At 42.8% G+C, this 23,166-nt stretch overlaps 1 protein-coding gene and 1 long non-coding RNA gene across 2 annotated transcripts; one reads left to right on the top strand and one right to left on the bottom strand.

Moving 5' to 3' along the window:
* Nucleotides 1–17,687: 17,687 nt before the first annotated feature.
* LOC128821603 (uncharacterized) lies at nucleotides 17,688–18,980 on the top strand. The gene is made up of 3 exons (XR_008441161.1): nucleotides 17,688–18,043; nucleotides 18,492–18,630; nucleotides 18,901–18,980. It is a non-coding gene; the product is annotated as an uncharacterized LOC128821603 (long non-coding RNA).
* A 425-nt stretch (nucleotides 18,981–19,405) lies between these two features.
* LOC128821594 (inositol 1,4,5-trisphosphate receptor-interacting protein-like 1) lies at nucleotides 19,406–20,914 on the bottom strand. Its single transcript, XM_054002785.1, has 3 exons — nucleotides 20,877–20,914; nucleotides 20,306–20,635; nucleotides 19,406–20,094 (listed from the first exon to the last, which is right to left on the bottom strand). The coding sequence occupies exons 2-3, from the start codon at nucleotides 20,630–20,632 to the stop codon at nucleotides 19,507–19,509; spliced, it is 915 nt and encodes a 304-aa protein (XP_053858760.1). The 5' UTR covers nucleotides 20,633–20,635; nucleotides 20,877–20,914; the 3' UTR covers nucleotides 19,406–19,506.
* Nucleotides 20,915–23,166: the final 2,252 nt, after the last annotated feature.

The raw sequence follows: 23,166 nt of genomic DNA, 5'->3' as shown, positions 1-23,166 counted from the left end.
AAGCAAAATATAGATTTAAAGTAAATATATGTTTCTGAATCTCTTTGAAAAAAAACATCTCTCTTCTTGTTCCTGCTCTCCAATATTAAATATTAGTGGAAAACTAAAAAAATCAGCACTTAGCTGTTTCCATGAAGAAATTTTTCCTAAGGGATGCAGAAGGAAATGGTTTCTGCTCAGCTAAATATGTGAAGTTTGAACATATACAAAGAAATGATCAAATTATTCCTGAGAGGTACTTATATGTTTTATGAAGGGAATCAATTTCTGTAACATGTTGACAGTGGCTTATTGCTCGTTAATATATTTAAAAGGCACTTGAGAGACAATTGACTGCATTGACTACAGAGGAAAAATTTATTACCTGTAGCACAAGATGGGGAGGATTGCAGGTTGTCCAAGTATTAGTTACTTTGAATGGACTCAGGCTCAGTCTTTTTAAACTGTTACTAATGGAAATTTAGATTGCAGCTGTGTGAAATGAATCTATTAGCCTTCTTTCTGCAAGGTACAAGCTCTGTGCTAATTGGGTAATAGTTTCTTGTTACAACTCAATCTGCACCATGGATATTCAGGAAATAGACAAAATGGGATGTCAGACAGGAAGAACTGGGGGTATTGTAACTACATCAACAAAAAAAACCCCAAGCCAACAACAAAGTTTTGCCATGCCAAAGCACCCAACACATACTGGGATGCAGGGGCTGCAGCCAAACTGGGGCCCCACAGACTGGCATCCCCCCAAAACATCCCTGTCCAGCAGAAAGTGTCCCCACAAAGTCCTGCCTGTTTCATCGCTCTGGGGAATGGTTTTTCTCCCCCCAGAGACCCCTGTAGCTGTAACCATGTTAGTTTAACCCTTCCTTCCTTTATGGACCCAATTGGCTGGGAGCCAATTGGCTCTTCCTGAACAGGGGTCTAGGTAATACCCTGTTCCTTCCTGGTTTATTCTCTTTCCCTCTTCCTCCCATGGAATAAAGGTCTTGGACCACATTGGGGGTTAGAGCCTCTTTTGGAATCTTTTGCCTTAACCCTGAAATATTTCCCCCAAAGCTCTCTCAGATCTGGGCTAGCCTAATAACTCCAGGGGGCTGTGGGGGTAAGTATTTCACCTGCCCTGCCACAGTGTCACAGCTTTTTCACCATTAAGCTGAGTTGCCCCCAGGGACGGCCTCACAGCAGCTGAAGCTGCAGCCAGCTGAGGGGTGTCTGTTAATCCCCAGCATCCATGCCCTTTCCAGAGCCACCCCTGGCACTGGGTCTGATATTGCTGATCTCCAGCTGGGGGAGGTATCAGTGAAAGAGCACAGAAAGTGCCTGAGCTTCTCCACGCTGCAGCTCGAGGGACTGAGGAGCCCACAGCCCTCTTTGGTGCAAAGCCACGCAACCAGGTCACACCAGTCAGAAGCACAAATCCTCATGTATGCATCCTTCATCCTTCAGTCTGTTTTCCTTGAGGAATTCTTAATTTTATAAATTTCCCTCTTTGGATGGTTCTGAACATAATTCTTCCTTCAGTCTTTCAAAATTCTGCCAAGCAGACAGGTTTTTTCACCCTGTCTTGTTTCTTCTTCCTACCTCCATCCCCACCTGCTTTTCTTCATTATTCTTTTGTCATTTAAGACAAGATTAATGATACTAGTGGGTCTTGAAATAAATGGCTTCTTTTATTGTCCCATTCTAAGCATCATTTTGGATTTTAATCACTTGGGTTTAGCCTCTCAGTCCCCTATGACAAAAGCATCCCTCCTGGATATGTACAGTCTGTGAGATTTGTGTGAAGCTGCAAGTTCAGTGCTGTTTACCACTACTCATCAGTGAAATAAAAAATAAATTTAAAAATCACCCAAGAAATATTTTTCTGTTGCTGTGATGAATGCTCAGTAGCTTCTCTGTATAAAATCAGACAAACGGTGAATGCCAAGAATTTTTTTTTTTTTTAAGAGGGGAAAGATTCTGCTTGTGCAGGGAGGTTGGATTAGATAACCTCCAGTGGTCTTTATCAACCTTGCCCATTTTGTGTGATTTCATGAAAAGGAAAGGTGGGACATGATAATTTTAGAACTTTAGGGGGGAGAACCTGAGCAAAATTTTTCAGAAAACTTAATAGAGAAAGAGGCAGGATTATTCCTGGTCATGGCACCATTTGAAAATTTATTTTTGGTGTTTTTTTTTTCTTTCTTTACTTTTCCTTTCCAAACAAGAATAAAATCAAGGCGCTTAAAATTCTTTTTAGATAAGATAAGATAAAATAAATGAAATAAATTAAGGACATTGAATTGAAACACAGATGGACACACACCACTTTAATACGTAAAAAGTGTTCAAAAGAGTGCAAGATTAGAAATTATAGGTTCGTGGGTTTGCTTTTATCTATTCTGAGCTCATTAGTTCACCAAAGACTAAGAGAAATTAGAATCCAGTTTCCTCTCACAGAGGCCATACTTTTCCAGAGAGCAGACAAGGAATATCTTCTTCCTTTCTTTTCCAGCATGACAGAAGTCTTCAGTTAAACTCTGTGTTGCCCCCAATCCTCTTATCATCTCCAATTAGGGTTTATTCTTCGTCAGCACTTTACCCTGGCTGGACATCAGCATTGCAGGAAGAGATGGATGTTTCAGTACCTTGTATGTCTCAGATCACCTTGCTCTCTGCCCCTCTGCCTTCTAAATGGAGGAAATCCTAACTGATGACATTTAGTCCTCAAGTCTGGTGATCAGATGTTCCCGCTGATACCAACATTTTCATCTGCTTTGGATGTGGCAAGACATGGAGACACAGCCAAAGGATCAGGACCTTAATTTTAAAAATGGGCTTTGTGCCAGGAGTGCAGTAACAGAAGAATGTTGTTGAAAAGTAGAATAGATGGTTGTTTTTCTTAATTATTTTGATGAAACAGCCAAAATTTGTTGAATAAGAGGAAGAGGAAAAATAGAAGGAAGAGGAAAAAGAGGAGGAAGAGGAAGGGGAAGAGGAAGATGAGGAGGAAGAAGCAGAAGAGAAGGACGAGGAAGATAGGAAGATAGGAAGAGGAAGGGGAAGAGGAAGATGAGGAGGAAGAAGCAGAAGAGAAAGAGGAAGAGGAAGATAGGGAGAGGAAGAGGACGAGGAAGAGGAAGAGGAAAAAGAGGAGGAAGAGGAAGGGGAAGAGGAAGGGGAAGGGGAAGAGGAAGGGGAAGAGGAAGAGAAAGAGGGATTCCCTCTGACTTCCCATGTTGTCTTCACTTTCCTTGTTCATTGTCACAAAGTGCAAGTTACCTCTTGGAATCTCACAGGTCTATTGCAGCTGGTGGAGCACCAAACCCTGGTGTTAAAATCCTCAAAGCTTCAAAAGCCACCAAAAGCCTCTTCTCATACTCATGTGACATCAAGAGTCAGATGTGCTTCACCTTACTCATCCAAAACAGGAAAAAAAATATTACTGTACTTTTAGTTATTAATCACATGGTAGAAGGGTTAGCAGGTATAACTTCACACATCTTTTTTATTTTCTGTGATATAAATCTGTTAGGACTTTCACAAATCAATCCAAAGAAGTCCTGTGTCCATTTCCCTGTGATCTGCTGAAGGAATGCTGGCTGCCATTCCCTGGCAAAAAAGAACAATAATTTAGAAAGAGACTGAAAATGTTCTATAAAATAATATTAATTCTGGTTAAACAGTGAAAGACAGGAAATCTTCTCTAGCAGTAATGAGGTTTTTACATCCTGGGTCCTGTGCTGTCAGACCCTATAAATCCATGAGTACCAATAGCTACAGAGTGATAGCTGTAGCTGTCACTTCTGGTCCCTTCCTCTCTCTGTGAAGATGGAGGAGAAGGCATGCTGAAGAAAAATGAGAACCAGCTCCCACATGGCTATTGGCAGGCAGAAAACCCATCAAGCATGAACTCAGTCAGGGAATTTCATTGGTAACAGGAGCTCTGCAGGTGCTATGGGTACCAGCAAGAAGGAAACACACCTCTCTCCAAAGGGGCTGGTGAGTGAATGCCCTGAGCAGGGACACAGCTTGCTCTGAAATACAATTTCCCTGCCCTGGTGGTGGATGTACAAGCGGCAGTGTCAGGGGAGTCCCACGAAAGCAGAACTCACTGCTAAGAGGATCATCTGAGATGTGTCTGCACATGTTTCTCTGTGGCAGCTGCCACCTTGGTTGATGCTCCGCAGGGTCAACCGAGACACCCCTGCCACTTAGGCTAAATAAAGACATAAAAACAGAGCTCCCGAGGTCTCAGCCGGGGAATCAAAGAGTCCTGCTGGGAGCCCAGCAGTCATCTGTAATCTGTGGAGTGGGTTTGTCTACACACTGCTGGGAAAAATCTGTCAGAGACTTGTATATCAACACCACTTCAGCCCAGCTTCTCCTGCTGCCATTCCCTTTGGGACTTATTGGTGCAGCAAGACCTTGTATCACAGGTGGTGTATTTTACAACTGTTTTGGAAGTCCTTAGTGTATCAAGGGAAAAATCTGGATTTAGGGATATACCCATATTAGTTTTGAACATCATTATGAAGGAAGGAGGGGGAAAAAATTATGACAACAGAAAAAATAAAGATTAGGGAAGAGCTCAAGTGTGAATATTGATCAAGACACACACTTACACTGGCCAGGTCTGGCGTAGGTGAAGTATTTGCCCAGGTGTAGAAACTATTTCCAACTCATGTTTTTTACTGCCTGTTGCTTTGACTGGAGTATGAGTTTAGCATATTTGGCAGAAGTACTGAAACCATTTTGTCTGATACATCAGTGTATTTGTCTGCAGCTTAGAGAATGAAGACTGGCAGGTGACATTCCTGTGGTCTGACCTGTTTCAACATTCCACCACAGATATCAATCCCATTTGTACCCCATAACCCATAGAGCTGATTCAGACTGAGGCTGACCACCATCCAAGGAAGATGTCCCATCCCGTGTTCTTTGCTCTGTTGCCCTGTTGTGCAGGTACACAGTCCAGCTCCTTCTGGGTTTTGCTTTCAAGAAAATCCCTTTCATGGTGGGCATGGCAAGATGGGCTGGGGATCACATTTCTTCTGTTTTTCCTGCTATCCATACCAGTTAGCCTGACTGAAATGCAGGAGTAGCACTTCCATTCCTCCCAGGGCTACTTCATAGACCCTCAGAGAGAAAATGATTTCTGCATCACATGGGCCCATAATAATCACTGCCAAGTACCTCTGAGGGGACAGTTCCACCCAAGGATCTCCTCTTGCTGGTGTCTCTGTAAGAATGTGCAGAATGGGTGCAGCACTTCAGATTCACAACCTGCTTGAATGTTTAAGTAAAGACAACTCATTCCATATGTTTTCTCATATGCTTCCTGTGTAAAATGTTAGTTGCAATGTGGTTTAGACTTCCTGAACAGACCAGCTAACACAAAATTGTCTCTGTCATAATACTGCTGGAAAAAATATTCCAAATTTATTGCTTCCTGTGATTTTAGTTCATGTTCAGGGAAATTAAGTCAGAAACCAGGCTGGTTTGCATCTCTAGGGCATTATAAACAACAAATTCACTTTTAATAAATAATAACTCAGGCTGAGAAAATATAAGACTGGGCTCTGAGCTAATATACATCATAGCAGATATATGGAAATTGAACTCTGTGGGTTTACATCAGCTAATGGGTCTGACCCAGGATTTATGCAATACAGTTACATAAATCTCTTAACTGAGGACTCATATTCATTTTGTACAAATTCATCAATTCACCAACTATTGTATCAACTCAAAGAGCAATTAAGTGTCTGACAGCCTCACAGAGACTTTCTTAGGTATTCCTTTACTGCAAAACCATGTCACCTTTTCTGCAAAATACACCCATAAATACCCATTCAACCTGTAATTGAGCCTGCTGTGCTCAGGAGAGAACAATCACCAGACAGCTCCTCACTGCAGACAAAAATAAGACAAATGGTAAGTCTCATAACTTGTCTAGACTGAGCAAAATTACATGGACCAAAAAACAGCAAAAAAATGTCAAGGTTATCAAACTCCCTCCATGCCCTGTTGCTTAATCCTACAGTGCACACACACACTCACAAACGAATTTGTGCTCATCTCAGGTGCCTGATTTACTCTTCAGTGTGGCTCAACAGGAATACATAGTATCAACGAGATAAAAACAGAGAAAAACATAACTCCCACACCAACCAAAGCATCCTCTATTTTATGACTTAGAGCACTTGCTGACACAAACCCAGGCCTTTCAGAGTAGGTGATAGGTTCATCATGGTTAAACCCAGGCTCCACTCTGAGCACATGGCAGGTAGAAATGGGTTTTTATGAGCTACTAGTCCTTCTGCAATACATATATATTGTCTTTGCCCTAAGTGACTTATCTCTCACAATTTTCCCCTCAAATTTGAAAAAATATTAATTGACCAAACAGTCTTTCACAGCACACCTCTTCCTGTGACACACAGTTTGAGTTCATCTCTGCAGTTGTGCTGTTTTTCCTGTAATTTGACTTTGAAGCTTTATTCTCTGGCACATGGCATCCAATATCTCCTGAATTGGTTGCATTATGTTGCTCATTCCTACACTCCTACATGGAAGTAGGAACTCACAAACACCCATGAAGGATGAGGTGGAGAGGAAGCAGCATCACCTGTGCCTGTCAGCAGAGTTGTTGTCACCTCCATAGCCTCTGGATCATGACTGGACAAAGGCTGAGGGAACAGCTACAAGAAAAAACATTTCTCCACAATGTGCACTGACTCCCCAGACCCTGAAGTGGATTTGCAGAGTACTTGGCTCTGAAGGGCTTTAAAATGCTTCTGGAAATAGAAACAACTTTTTTACACTTCCAATTTTTCTTTTTTTAAAACAGAAAAGTAGAGGGTTTTTTGTTTGGATTTTTTTTGTTTTGTTTTGTTTTGGTTTGGTTAGGTTTGGTTTGTTTGTTTGTTTGTTTTGGGGGGGTTGGTTTTTTGGTTTTTTTTTTGTTTTGTTTTGTTTGGTTTTTTTGTTTGTTTGTTTGTTTGTTTGTTTTTGTTTTTTGGTTTGTTTTTTTTTTGCTTAAAGTAGCTCTCATAAACCAGGAAAAAAATCCTTCAGGAAAAAGATATGCTGAAAAGTCCAGTGAGTGGTCAGAACTATTAAGATCTTTTATTTTGAGGATTTTTCTCACTCCTCTTCACTAGGGGTATCAAAACAGGTCCAGGCATGTCACAAAGTCTCACTGATGCTGCTCTTAACAGCTGTGACTGGATATTAAGATAACCTCTCATAAATATAAAAAACATAAAGGTCAGAATTGAGGAACAGATCCTTGGGAGCCTGGCCCTGTTGAATCCACTGCTGTGGAAAGGCTCAAATGTAGAAATATCACAGGATACAGTCACATCTCCTCCTCCAGGGAAGTTCCCTTCCCTCTGGTGTATCAGACCCTGTCTGCTGCTAATCTTTTGTTGGTGCTACAAAATTTCCATTGCTCTTTCACACGTGAGGGACCATGAGGTTTCCACAGCAATTCACTATGTGCTGAGATGCCAGTCACTTCCTGGTCTTACAAACAAAAAGGCTGACTGAGCCCTGATTCAGTTATAATTCACTCTTCAAAGAAAAACAGCTTCTAAAAAAAAAAAAAATCCCCTATGTTCGGCAGGCTATTATTTTCAGACTAAACAGCAACAGAGCAGTTTGTTCTTGGCTCTTGCTCCATATATGATGTAGATGCTGGCTGTTCTTCAAACACATTTAATGATCCCATGCTACGTATGAAGAAATACAAATAGTAAGTAAAGGCAGGTGCATTTTATTTGGCAGTTAAAAGATGCTCACCATTTAAAAGTGAATATAGTACAAGTTATCTGTGCAATAAAGTGAATTTATTAAGCAGAAAATGGTTTGCTTTACACAGTAAATCATTTTATGTATTATAACATTTTTTTTCTTTTCACCATCAAGTTGAGCTATTTCACACTGAATACAATTAAATATGAATTGTGCCTGGAAGGACACCAGTTCTATCTACTTTTTCAAATATACAGTTGGCAAATATCCTCTCATCTACACGTGGTGTATAATACATATGCTTCTGCATCATTCCCATGAGAAATGCATCCACTTAACCAACGCTTCTCCCACAGTTTCAACTGCACAATCCAAAATTCAGATTACTTTTCCATTACATATGGTGACTGTGTTTTTATAAAGCTTTCCCAGGGACCACTGAGAACCAATATTATTGCACTTATTTGAAGACCCTCATGCTGCTAACATTGACCTGGATTAAGTGATATACCAGTTTCTACTATTATTGTATCTGAGCACCCTCTCTTCATGTATTCAATGTTCCAGGGCTGTCTCTGGTCTTTGCCAGATATCTCACATTGTGAATAAAATATCAGGCCAGACAGTTCTTGACAGTGTAAGCTTTTAGAATAAAACCAAAGCATAAATAAACAGACATTAAACTACCCCAAAACCTACAGCACAACTTTGTTTAAGCCACATATGCAGTCTTTTTTAAAAGAAAAATGCCTAAAAGCACTTTTTACATTTGTTGACAAGTAAGATTCATTCCTTGCATACAGATATTAAATCAAATAATCTTTCAGCTCTTGTTTTATTTCCTGGATGTGCAGAGATAGAGGGAAAAAAAAAACAAAACAGAGCAAAAGAAAACACATCTCAAAATGCCGCAGAACCCAGCAGCATTTTGATTTGATTTTTCTTTTTCTAAAAAAACACATTGAACATGTTGGGTCAATTTGAAATATTTGAAGTGTCAGGCTTTTGAAGCTAAATACCATTAGTCATCACCAAGCAGAATTTGAGAAATTAAAAATTCTTTGTATTAAAAAAAAAAAATCACAAATAATTTATAAGTTATGATAACATGCCCTAGGCTACTGAGAGGAAAAACCTACAAATAGAAAAATTTCTTTAAGAGAAAAAGATTACTTAGAGAGCAAATTTTTTCACTGTGAGTTGTTCAAGAATGAGGGAAAGCACTCTGACATTTGTTTAAAATTGGACTTTTCTAATTGCCATGAAATTTCAAGGTCATTATTTTTTTTTTTTTAAATCTTCAATTCTTAAATCCATGTTTTTATCTTCTGATAGCTAATAAAATTTTAGGCTTTTAATCCTCCTAGACATTTAAACTTTTAGTTACTCTCATCTTTTTATCTATGCTTTGGAACCTTCATATCTGTGTTTTTCTAAGCAAGATAAAGATAAAACAAAAAAAAAAAAAAAAGCAAATGAGATGGATAGTTTGAAATGTGTTTTTTTACGGGTTTATTTTGCCTGTTTACTTCAACAACAGAGATTAAATGAATTATTCAAGCACTATCTTCATCCAGTATTTTCCAAGCTTTCAACTTCAAGAGTAAAGATTTCTCAGGATTTTTTCTCAGGATTTTCTTCAGGATCGAGATTTCTCAGCTAGGATGCAATGTTTAATTTAATTAAATTCTTCATTCTGCTTTGCCACCTATGATTTTTTTTAGATCTGTGGTCACCTCCAAGTCACAAATAATCCAATTGCAATTTAAGGGATTCTTCCTTTTTATGGAAGAAAACAGAAAAACGGACATGGCCAGAAGAACCATGAAAATTCCTTAGAGAGGTATTACACTGAAATTTAGGGTGGTACAGTTTCACTAATAACTTTTTTTGATATCTTTAAAAGCAGGTATCTAAATGCCCCCAAGAGGAATCCTCTGTCTGCCAGAAGAGAAGCATTCTTTTGTGATGCTTGGAGCAAGTTGTATTGACACAGGAGCCTTTGAAAAGTTTCCTTCTTCATCTCCTTCTCCTAGAGAAAATTTCCATTAAAAAATTACCTTACTGCAATGTCTGACTAAAAATATTTTTCAATAGGCATATTTCAAAATAAATATTTCAACTCCTCACTCCCCAAGATAAAGAAATATATTTTTATTTCACAAGGACTGGACATTATAGTAATTTATTGTATTCAAGACTGTCTTATCTGACTTACGAGAAGTAACTTACTAGTCCTGGGTATCTAAACAGGAGAGCTTCTACTAGGCGCTGTATTTTCCTCTCATTAAGGTGGGCTGCACTTCTGAAAAATAAGGTCACTTCCACACCTAGAAAGGCAGATTTTCAGAGGTAAATACTCTGATGGCCACTTGCTGACCACTAGTTGGAAACCTGTTTGCAAACTTGGAGGCTCAATGGTCAAAATCCCCCAAACTGCCCATGGGTTCCTGTGTTTCTTTGCCAAATTCCAAGCAACAAAACCCTAAAAAAAAAACCAAAAAAAAAAAAACAAAAAAAACTTACCACATGGAAATTATTTTTGGCAATTTCTAGAAATCTCTGCTAATATTCTCATTTCTCCAATGCCATTATTAAAGTCTCTGCTGGAAATCAGACTGGGCTGCAAAATTTTGAGTCCAAAGATGATATATACTCAAGAATATATACTCAAGCCAAGAGTTATGAAGCTGGAAGTGTCCAGACAAATGTTTTGTTTTCTGAAAGTGCTCTTCTGACATGGAGGGAACTTTGGATTCCCAACAGCTGACACAGTTATGGAATCTGAAATTGCCAGATTTAGGAACTGTAGAAATTGAGCTGGGAAGGCTTACACACAGCATCTCATGGGTGTTGCCCTCCCAGTTGTTCAGGATTGGAATTTAAAAAGATCCAGCTAGCTGCAATTACCTTGGAGTTTGTCCCTCCTACCATTTGGAAGTGCCTCTCTCAAGCGTTTTGGAAGAGTATTTTGCTAACTATTGGATCAGGTGAACAAGAGAAAGTTTGTGATTTTAAATCTCATACAGACTGTATCCAAACTGGCCCAAATTCATAAAAAATTTAAAAAACAAAAGGAAAGGAGAAGGTTGTACATGACCACATGCATGAGGTTTGAGGATGGAGTACTTTCTGTGACTGGGCTGCTATTTCACTCCGGTTTTGGCAGTTTATTCCATTATGTGCTTCCAGTATGGACTTGAGACTGAAACACATAGCACAAGTTTGCATTTTTTGTGGGTTGCATGTGTCTGAGCTATCAACAAATTCAGATACATGGTTAAACAAAAAGAAAATGGTTTTCAGTAAGGCTTTTATTCTGGACAGTTATCAGTTCTTTGCTCCAGGTCAAAATTTATTTAAATCTTGGTTTGAGCTGAAAATGGCAGTCATCATAAATTTATAGTGTTTGCTTTTGCTCTGACACACAAAACTGGACAAACAAAAAGTACATTTCAACAAGAAGTTTGCAAATTCTGGTGGAATTAGTTGCAGAGGGCTCCAAAAAGTGATTTGTATGATGTAACATGTTCAAACATAGGATATTTGAAAACACTTCCCTCTGCACAGATAAAGGGAGAGTAAACCAAACCAAAACCAAACCATCTTTACATTACAGAGCACAGTCAACATTGTAATTGTATAAATGAGGGATGATGAACCCTAATTTCTAGTGAAATTTGTCATACTCTGTTGAGATTTTTTTGCAGGAAAACCGACATATGCAACATATGCACAATCCAGCCTTCATAGAGACTGAGTAGAAGGTCACAATGCTCTTGAAGGACACAAAAGAAGAACACACCCAACTCCAGACAGTTTAGGATGTAAAGGCAGACAAGAAAACCACAGCAAGATGCATGGAGAAGAAAAAATAACTAAATTAACCAAAAGCTTAAATGCGTGCACAGAAGGATTTAACCAATCATGTATTAGCTTGAGGCACGTGAACAGTAGAACACAGTATAAATATAGCTTATTTCTTGCAATAAATCGGCTTCACTTGATCATACTGATCATGGCGTGATGTCCCATTTCTGATCCTCCGCAATATTGCTCAGGAGTTTTTTCTCACGTGAATCCAGATGAATCTACACATGAACTTCTGATCCTCTGCAGAGCTGACTCACAGTAAAATGAAAATCAGGGCTGTCTGTAAAAATGCGTCCCATGAAAAATGTGATTGAATTGGGATCAGATATGGGTTCCGCCACATGCCTATGGATCACGCAATTTTGAAGAGCAGTGTTCCACCATTTCTCTTTAAATACAAAACCATGGATTTTTGTAGCCCCCTGACATTTGAAAAAATTTGTGTGAAAAAAAAACCCCAAATTATTTTATTTTGGGATTTTTGAAAGTACACACCTTTCTCACTGAATGCACAGAAATATTTATCAATGTCTAATTATTTTACAATTTTTCTTTTACTAGGAGCAAGGCATTTTGCTGTCTTTTTTGGATGAATGTATGTGGCATTCAGTGAATTCAGAACTCAGAAGGGCTTGGCAATAGGGATTTCTCAAATATGGGATTAAATACAATGTCTCCCCATTTTTTTGTCTACAGTTATCTGTTAAATCCACTACTAAGCTGTGTGTTGCTTGTGAAACTCCAAAAATAAACCAAATAATACATATATGAGTCTTTTGAAATGTAGAAATGGTATTTATTTGCAGATCTTTAGTATGGAACCAGGTGGTTGTCCCTAAAAATTTTTCTGGGCATTTTTTAAAAAAACATTATTCAATTGAGCAGTTTACACATAAAAGGATCCTACGGTCTTGGGGAAAGTTTCATGTGAATTAGTTTTTACAGACATTTTTGAATATTTGATCCTATATTTTTATTGATTTAATATTAGTGTTTGTGCTCAAAAATGGCAAGACTTACATAAATGCTTAAGCTGAAAAGCAACAGATTTGAAAGCTATGAGTGTCATAAAATTCAGATTTTTGTAGACTTCCAGACCATTAGCAGAAGATAAATATTAGCCTTTAGTGAGTATGGGATATCTCTCTAGAAACAAGCACCTAACCAGTGAGTGTGCTTTTCCTCAAGAGAACAAAAGAATTTTACATTGTAAATGGTACCACGAAAAGATGTGACATAATATTACCAAAATTATTAATTTAAGTCACAGATGGTCTAAGAAAAAAAATGTTTTCTCAAACCTGTCAGGATCTGTGATATTGAAATGCTCCCGAGATTGTAGAAAGTCTCTTTCTTTCAGCCCCACTGCCAAAGAAGGAGTCGTAATTCATCTGTGCTGGTTTTCAAGGTTGTTTATTTCTTCTTATCTAAAATATTTTCTCTCTGACCTGCAGCAGGTCTGTCTCGCAGGACAGCGTGCAGGGCTCTGCTCTTCAATGGGATGTTACAAACATTATATACTAGAAACTACGTGTGTTATATTTACAATAACTTATCTATCACCCATGTTGAACAGTGTGTCCCCAGCCTAAACCAACAGAAAAATGCCAACACCACAGTGAAACATGGAGGGCATGAAGAAGAAGAAAAAGGACAAGGCACACCCAGTTTCCTCTATCTTGCCTCCTTTGAACCCCTTAGCTTGAATCCTAAAATTCTACTTTTGCACCCGTGCCACACTAATTACTACTTATATCAAACACTCAGAGCTTGTAATTCATCCTGTAAGATTGAAAACTCTTTTCCATGGATAGAGATCAGAGACAGTGTCTCTCGGGGCTCTGTACAGGGGGGGTTTCTGACCCTGTGCCAGGGTCCCAGACCTTCCAGGGCAGCCAAAGAGGGATGCCCTGGATTCCCACATTGTTTTCTCCTCCCCATACTTACCCCCAGACAGTTTGGAGGCAAAATAACAAAATAACCCACAGTAACAAAAGAAATTCATGCCACAACTGACATTTTGGGGTTTGGTATTGCTAACTCTGTTTGGAATAATATTCAATGCTTTCTAAATGAAAATTATATTGTGACATAAATATTAGTTGAATTACAAATTATTTGGTTTATTGTTTTGGCATTATGTATTTTCAGTTGAAACACCAGAAGTTTAAATGGTTGAAAGACTTTTATGTTGTCCTTGCACTGTACCCCACAAAACCCCATTAATTTCCCATCAATCCTTTCCGCCAGTTTCAGAAATAAAGGAGCTCTTCACAGGGTGACTTCCAGTTTACTCTGTGTAGTTAAAGTGACCATGAAGTCACAACCACATGCTAAAAACACCTTCACAGCTGTCTTTAGACAGCAAGTCTTCTCCACATGGTTTTTAAGGTCTATTATGAAAATCCATAATTACCTTAATTTAAATGTTCAAAAATGTCCTGTTCAAAAATTAAACAAAAATCTCCTTTAATCCTTGGCTTTCAACAATACCTGAGGAAAATGTTGAAAAGATTTCACGTGGGCAACTAGGATTTCTCTGAGAACTCACTGTAGGTTGCTATTGCAAACAGGAAGTTTTGCTGCGTGAAGCCCAATGCAGTCTGCAGCTCTTCAATATATCCTTTATTAAAGAAGATGCTGCAGAAAAATGGAAAATTGCCACCTTTCAAGCTACTGTGTTTGTCTCTTTATATACACCCACCTGTGAAATACTTTAAATGGGTGTTGCTTTTTAAATGAATGTTAGGCACAAAGGCCAAAAGAATGATTATTTCATTAGTGAGAACTGCATATGGAATACCCAGTACCAGAACTCATTGCCCTGCTCTCCAACAGCTGAAAACAGAAATAGTCTAATTATGCACAGCCTTCTGCACATTTTACTGTAAATTCAGGTAAATCACACATGCAAATCTGGCCTATGATCATCAGCTGAAAATCTTACATGAACTCCTCCTGCATTTCTCCCTGGTCAGAGCAAATCCCTTCCACAGACCCAGGACTCTTCTTTCTTCATGATTTCTCTTGTCTCTTTCTTGAGCATTTGTGTACAAAAGAGACTAAACCTTAGACAGGGTAGGGCTGAACAGTCTCATTTATCATTTAAACCTAGCAGAATTAGAGGAATTGAAAATGAAAAGACAACACTGACATGAGAAGTCAGACTGCTCATCTCTTGTAAAAGGTGAGACTTTGCAGCAGATGTAAAGAATAGAAATAAAAAGAACAAGTGTTCTCATTACATGGTGATGTGCAAATTTTCAGGCACTTTGAAGGCAAAGAATAATGCAATGACACTGCTGTGAACCCCTCTAAATATTTAGCAGCAGTCATTTAAAATTCCAGTGATGGTGCAGTAGCTTTTTTTTTTTTCCTGAAGAAAAGGAGAGGGCAATTTTTGGAGTGGTTATTACCTCAAATTGGAAAAAGCATCAGGTCAAAATTATCCACAAAGAAAGTTACTTAAAATTCCAATATCTTGATCCTAATGGAAACATTTACAAAACTGCAGCACTTTTTGGATTAGAGGTTTGGGACGGAAATGAAGCTGCTTTAACTTGATGGACCCATTTCCCATCAAATGTATTTACCACCTACACTGTAGAAAATAACCTGCAGATATGAAAATTTTACATTTGAAGGATTATCCTGTGTCACCAATGGGATTCTTTATGAGGAATAAATCAGATGTAAAGCTGTTTAAATTATTTCCAGAACGGCGATGAAAATTTCAGAATAACATATTCCTCAGATTTCAGTCTCTCTGCTGAAGACTTATTCCAAAATCTGCTGGAGTCTTTGAAGAGATTGTGGGGTTTAGTGCATATACCTGAGTTCTGGCAGTGATGTGTGTATCCCAGTGGGGTGCTGAGGAACACTGCAGGAGTTTTTCTTCTTTTCTTTCTTTGAGTAATACCTGTATTGAGTTTGCATGAGCTGGTTTTGGTAGCAGCAGGGCAATGGGGGTGGCATCTGTGAGAAGGTGCAAGAAGCTGCAGGAAAAGCTCCCTCAGCCATGGAAGAGCTTCTGGAAAAGATTATAGTCTGTTGTTCTCTGTTAGTTAGAATTGTTATGGATTAACTTGGAGCTGAAGAGGCACAAATTTTCAGGGATTATTTCTCTTCAAATTTATTTTGTTCTACCTCAGAAGGAAAACAAAGAGGAGGTTCTCTTCTGGTGCCAAGTTCTGCTTGCAATTAGTGTAACAGTAGTTATTAAGTTGGGGGAAGCAACAAGAGCAGTGCATCAAGCACTTCATGCAATACAAGTTTGAACCCTGCCCAAAAGACCCCAAGTTGACGAAGTCACACGGCTTGGTTTTGCCCAGGAATTTTTGTAGGAACACCCCTATTTCCCTTGCTGAAGATCAGAAGAACGAGTTTGGGAACGTGGCAGCTGCCAGCAGTTTGAAATCGACATGTGATGATCATTTTCCACTTAGGCTCTGTTACCTTTGGGATAGATACAAGAGGGTTTTCTTTCCTTTTAATAACAGGTCTGTAGAGAGGCAAATTTTCTCTTTTCTTTTTACAGAAACCTTCTTAGAGTTGAAATGGAGCCAATGAAATGTGGGGAACCCAAGAAATTTGGGGAAATGTGGGGAACCAATGAAATTTTTAATTGCCACTGTAATTGCTTGTATTGACAATTTACTAATGTTTCTGACTTGTCTGTATTTTCATCACAAGTGACTGTTGGGAGACCAAATATTAGTCAAATAACTTTATTTCAATTTTTAACAATTAAAAAGTGACATAGGAAAATGCCTATGGATTGCAATTTTTCTCAAAAAAACCTTTGACATATTTGAAATAATGCTAACCTTCCCAGCTCTGCCTTGGGTGGTCTTAGAAGTATTATGATCTGGCTACATTTTTCGGAGTTCATAATAAATCAACTAAAGAATCCTATCAGAACACAAAAAAACCTCCCATGAGGACTGGTTGACTTCACCTTCCTCAACTCATTTCTGTCTGCAGTGCTGTCACCTCAGCAACAGAGGCATCGTGGCAGCCAGTCTGAGAGGTGGCAGCTCTCTGGCCCACACAGTGCTGCTGGCAGGGCCAGCTGCTGCCTACTCAAGGCTTGATGAGCCTACCCTCTCACCCCCGAATCACCAGGCCAGCCCAGATCTACAGGGCCTTGAGGGAAGGCACATCAGGAGATGGGCACAGATACAAAAGAGGCTCCAATTCCCGATGTGGTTCTCCAAGCTTGTTTAATCCATGAGATGGAGGGGAAAACAGAGACCGAACAGGAAGGGTCATGGCCTTATCTAGGCTCTGGACACGGAGGGCTTTCTGGCTCTCCACCAACCCCAGGGGAGCAGGAAGGAAGGGACCCTGTTTATCTGATTCCAGTCACAGGGGTCCCCAAAAGGGAGGAAAGTATAGCCTGAGAGCACTGTAACAAAGGCTCAGGTAGGCACCTGAGCTGCCTTGCTACACGGCCAGAGCCATCTCGATGCTGCAGTGCCGGCCAGAGGCGCCGCTCAGCTGCAGGATTTGCCGGAGGGCAGCGCCATGAGCCAGCAGTGGCGCGAGTGCGGCAGGAGCAGCCAGGCCGACGCCACCAACGTTTGCACCCAGCAGGTAACTTTCTCTGCATCAAAGGATGTGCACGGGGTGTCCAGCAGGTACCAATCCTGATCCCTGGGTAGCTGTCTGCAGCGACTCCACCCAGGGCCACACCCCAGGCTTCGAGGGGCACTGCAGCCGCCGTCCTACTTGCCACAGCCTAGCCCCATGTGGAACCCTGCTCCACTTCAGCCTTCAAAGCTCTCGTTTGAATATGTGCTACAACCACCAAGATCTCTGCACCTGTAGCTGCTCCACCCAGGCCCACACCCTAGGCTTCGAGGCATACCACAGCAGCCTGACACAGCCCACCAGAACCCAGGCTAGCTCACAGGACACTCTGGTGCTGTGCCAGGAGTTGGGAACAGGTGGGGACTGCATTCTGTCTGCAGCTGAACCTGAAGTGCTGCTTGCTGTATGATGCAAGATGTCAGGCGGCGACAGGGACTGGGCAAAGGAGAAAGGAGAATGCTCTCTGTTCTGAGGTTCCACAGGGAAGGGTTTATTCCAGGTGAAGGGTGCAGGACAACAGCAGCCTGAGCACCAGTGTGCACAGTATTAAATACACTAACAAATCAGAGGGTGGACACAAAAGAGCAACTAATAGGGAGTAGCAAGGGGAGGAGTGAGGGAGTTACATCAACAGTCTAAAGCCAGTCAGGGTAGGAGGGAGGTAGAGGGCAGGTCACATGGGCCAAAGGGGGTGTCATGCTTTAGTGGAGTTCCAAGGGTGGGTCACAATCAGGGATTGGCCCACAGGGAGAGTGGCATGGAAGGTTCAGGTTCAAGAAAAAGGAGCTGGGTTACCTAGACAGGCAGGGAAGCAACTGGAACAGAGGCTGGGGAATGACTAAAGGTACTACTCAGGGATGAACCACCCTGGGGAAAATGTGGGGGGATAACAGAATGAAACATTTAACAGCAAACTAATAAAAATAAATATGAACCACAACAACGGCCTTCCTACTTGTCATGGCCTAGCCCCACATGGAACCCTGTTGCAGCCTGAATTTCTGGTAGTAAAGTCCAGGGTAAAGAAGCAAAAAGGGCCTTTGCATGGTATCCACAGATGTTTAATTCAGCCACGTGGTGAGATGTTCAGAGTCTCCAGGCATACACATGTGGAGGGTCCTGGTTATTCTCTTCCAAGGGGCCGAGGGTGACCCTGGTCTTGGGGCAGTACAAAGATAAGGGCCAATCAGGGAATAGGGAGGGAGAGGCTCAGGGACACAGGAACAGGGGAAGGAGCCAATGGGGTCTTAACAGCTTTCTGAGGGAAGCTTCTTGTGTCTCCCCCACCCAAGGGATGCTCCCAGGGTCTCCACAGAACCCTGCTCCACTTCAGCCTTAAAAGCTCTTCTTCGAATATTTGCTACCACCAAGATCTGGGCACCTGTGGCAGCTCCACCTGGACCTGCACCCCAAGCTTCGAGGCACACCGCAGTGAGTCAAGACAGGGGCATGTTAATTTGCCTTATCACAAACCAGCTAGTACGCAGTAACAGCTGGCACCAGAGGTGTGGACAAAGCACGTGTGCCCCAGCAGCTGCTCCCCGGGGCACAGGGATCCCCAGCACCGCACAGATTCACGTGGCAGGTGGTGGGCAGAGGCTGCAGAGAGCAGCAGCCTGGCTGGCCATGCTGTGGACACACAGAAAGCAGCTGGCCCTGCTGCGGCTCCCGGACAGCCCTCAGCCGTGTCCATACCCACAGGGAGACGCAGCAGCAGCCGGCCACGGCAGCAGCTCGCCGTGCCCAGGGCCGCAGCCACAGCCCCTCCCCATCTGGCTGCGGCAGGAGCCGCTCGCCTATGAGGCTCCAATGCTTCCAAAAAAGGAGGGCCCCTGGCCCTGACAACCTGGAGCCCCGCAGTAAGAGGAGCCACCTGCACCACAAACAGCGGTGCACACAGCGTAGGCTAATGAGAAGGAGATGAGGCTCTTTCTGTGCCGCGCTGTGGCAGCTCTGCTTGCTCTGCCTTCGCCTTGAGCCCTTTGCTTCTTTTCCCTGAACCCTGATCCCCATCCTCAGACAATGGCCCCCAGAGCCCTTTCCAGAGCTGCAACAAAAACTCCCTCAGCCATGCGAGTTAAAAGAGTTAAAAGATAGTGATAGAGTCTAGTCTAAAAAAAATTACAAATTCTTCCACCTGTTTGCAAAAGTTGCCACAAATTCTCCAGTTTATTAAAACAAAAACAAAAAGAGATCATTACAGGACTAAAATATTATCCCATTTATTGAAAAGCTTGGGAGGAATTTCGTAAAGAGAGGTGGCAGCTCTCTGGCCCAGCCGGTGCTGCTGGCAGAGCTGGCTGCTGCCTACTCAAGGCTCAGGTAGGCACCTGAGCTGCCTCGCTGCACGGCCAGAGCCATCTCGATGCTGCAGTGCCGGCCAGAGGCGCCGCTCAGCCGGAAGCTGCAGGATTTGCCGGAGGGCAGCGCCGTGAGCCGGCAGTGGCGCGAGTGCGGCAGGAGCAGCCAGGCCGACGCCACCAACGTTTGCACCCAGCAGGTGACTTTCTCTGGGTCCAAGTAGGAGCCCGTGCAGAGGGTATCCATCAGGTACCACTCCTGATCCCTGGGCAGCTGGCCACCAGAGGCGTGGAGAAAGCACGTGTGCCCCAGCAGCTGATCCCCGGAGCACAGGCACTCCAGCGCCACACGGATGCGCCGGGCTGGCAGCCACTTCGTGCTCTCCGGGCTGAAGGAGTGGCCGGGCGGTGGCCGCAGGACGACCAGTGTGCGGTAGGTGCTGCTGCTCTCCTGGACGCTGCAGGCTGCAGGGCCAGTGTCCGTCCCAGTGGCTGGGTGCAGCTCCGGCATGAAGTTCCTCCGGGAGAGCACTCGGCAGACACCAAGGAGTTCCTCCACCAGCTCCTGCAGCACCTTCGCGCTGGGCAGGCCCTGCTGCAGAACCAGAGAACAGCAGAGCTTGGGAGTGACCTTTAAGGACCGTCCAGTGTGACCCCACAGCAACGAGCAGGGACATTCTCAACTAGATCAGGCTGCTCACAGCCCGCTCCAGCCTTATCCTGGATGTGCCCATTGGTGATGGGCTGGGCACAGCCAAAGTGCTGCCAGCCCTGCCTGCACCCTCGATCTTCTTATGCTCACTGACCTCCTCCATGCTGGATCCCTCCTGCCACGTCCTGCTGGCAGAGCCACGCTTTCTTCTCCTGACCAGACAGCAGCCCATAGCAAGAACCAGAACCAGGGCTGCTGCACTGACCCAAAGAAGCCACTGCTTTTCCAGTGCAGAGCAGAGCAGGGCTTCCATGATGCCACTGTTCCCCTCAATATCCTGCAGGAGCCGAATCATCTCCTGGTGCAAATATTCCTCACGCTCCAGCATCCGTTTAACTTCACCCTTATCAATTCTTATGTTCACCTTCAGCCCAGCGGGGGTGGCTAACAGGGCCAGGATGAAAGCCACTGTTGGAGACATGGCCTGGTGGGAGGAAGGGGTCTCAGCACATCTGGCTGGGAGGGAGCAGGGGGCTGGTGGCACCTGGAATGTCCCCAGAGCCTCTCTGGGCACCTGCCACGCTGACAGGCCCAAGCCCCTCTTGCCCCAGCCCTGAGGACAGTGCCCTGCCCTGAGGGTCCCAGCTGTCATTCTGGCCTTAAACCCCCAGGGCATCTTTCCCAGCCCCCATCCAGCCCAGCATTCCCCCTGCGTGTGCACTCACTGGCTGCCAGAATCCAACTGCCCCGTGCTGCCCCTGGACACAGGTGCCAGCATGACCTGTCCTCTGTGATGTCACAGCCAGCAGGACCATGTCACTCAGCTAGCAATCTGGCTGTGCCCCTGCTCACAGCTGCCACTGTGACCCATGCCCTGGCATGTCACAGCCCCAGAGCCACACGTCCCGGCCCACAAGCCCCAGCCTTGGTCCCCACTGCCAGCCTCAGCGGCTCCTGGGCATCCTCACCCTGAGTGCAAAGCCAGCCACAGGAGCCCCCCAGGATGCTCTGGATCCAGGCTGCAGACACCCTAAAGCCATCCCTGAAAGGGACATGGATGGGGACTGGAGCTGGATCTTCCAGTGCTCACCACTCCTGACTGCCCTCCAGGTGAACCCAAACCTCACCTGCTGCACCTTGAGCACATTTCCTCTCCTCCTGTCCCTTGTTTCTTTGGAGAAGAAATCCATCCTCATCCAGCTACAGCCTCATGTCTGAGAGTTGTAGAATTTGGCTGAAGCACCCAGCAGCAAACAAAGGGCAAATCAACGCCTTCTGAGTGTTGGGGATTGCACCAACTCTGCACACTTAGATATGAGATTGCTCATTAGATATGAGAAGTTCATTCTTGGCAGCACACATGATTCTGGGAGTAACACTCAAGTGGTTCCAGCCTTTGGATAGTTCCTCACCTGACCTGAGTTAAAGCATAGGAATGGTACATTCCTGGGAAGAACACTCCCGCTTTCCCAAAAAAATCCCCTCATTTCAGGCTTATTCATAGTTAAACATTTCTTAAAATTTAGAATTATCTTAAGGGAACTGCATTCATATAAAATTACTTTTTTCCACAACATTTCCTGTCCAGTGTAACTTAAAACTTCCAGTAATTTGGAGAAATAAAGGTGTAGGAGACAACCAACACCAAGAAGGCAGGCACTTAGAAATACAGAACACAACAGAAGACCTCAGAGATGGCTCAATAAGAAAATGCCATGAGCAGTGATCAGAGCCCAGAGCTGCTCACTGCCACCACAGGGGCTCCTCAGTCCCCTGCTGGTTTGTGTCTCATCCCTGCTGGGCTCCCTCTGCCCCTTCTGCTGACACAGCCCTGCCTGGAAAGGGCTCCGTGCTCTGGTGTTCCCAGCTTGCTCCAGACTACATTCTGAGCAGCACTGAAAGAAGACATCAAACAAAGAGGCATTTTCTGTCCTGCCTGGAAACTCTTCTCCTTCAGTGCCACTGTCAGAGCTCATCCCTCTGCAGCCTGGCACTGTGCCTGCTGCATCCTCATCCCTGTCCCTTCCATCAGCAGGAACTCCTGCACATCAGCACTCGCGCTGTCCCACATCATGAACAGAGAGAGCTGTGTCAGAAGAGCAAAGATTGCATTTTCTTGGCATTCACAACAGACACAAGAAACATGACTCACAACAACTGCTTCTTTTTTATCACAATAGAAGATATTAGATTCATGTGAAACTCAGGGGAATAGGCACTGCTGAGATCTAAATTTTTAATCAAATGCACTGACAAATATGAGTTGTAACTGGAGCATAATTTGGGGTCCAGAAATTTCTTTAGTTTAAAATGAAGGAAAACAAAGAGAGGGTTCATTGCTGTTACTAAGCTATGTTTGCAATTAGCCTAATATTAGTTATTGACTTAATACTAATTATTATTCACAAGTGTTGCAAAAATTGTTTCTTAGAGAGAGTACAGAGTGGATAAATTTCATTTTCAGACCACGAGAAGTAATGTATACATTGTAAAAACAATTCTAGCTCTGCACACACAACTTCTTAGTGAAGTTTTCATAGCCAGCAGACGTGTCTGTGCAACAGCTCTGCCTGGTAGGAGTCAGAAATACTGCACTGGACTGTTGATCATTCTTAGAAATTGGACAGCTTAAGATTATGGCAAAGTTACCGTAAAATTATAAAGGAATACAATAGGGTTTCAACAACGTGAGAGGATTAAACCATCGTGGAAAAAGCAAACAAAAAAAAATCAGAACTTGTTATATTTATTTAGTTGCTCCAAGTCAAAGAGAGAAATGATAGAACTCTGTTGCATTTCTAAAACACATAAAGAAACTGTATAAAATATGTGGTGCCTTGTAAAAAAAAGGACCAGCAAATACTTGCAAGCCTCAGGACAAAGAAAATAAAGAATTTGCACATACTATGTAACTCAGCTGTGAAATGCCAACATTTGACTAATGGCATGGGTTCCAAGAGCATTCACACAGAATGTTCTGAGGGAATGATTCAGTGTGACTGCCTGTGGTAGTTG

Source organism: Vidua macroura, chromosome Z (genome assembly GCF_024509145.1).
Source record: "Vidua macroura isolate BioBank_ID:100142 chromosome Z, ASM2450914v1, whole genome shotgun sequence".
NCBI classification, from domain to species: Eukaryota; Metazoa; Chordata; class Aves; order Passeriformes; family Viduidae; genus Vidua; species Vidua macroura.
This window is presented reverse-complemented; position numbering and strand designations above follow the sequence as displayed.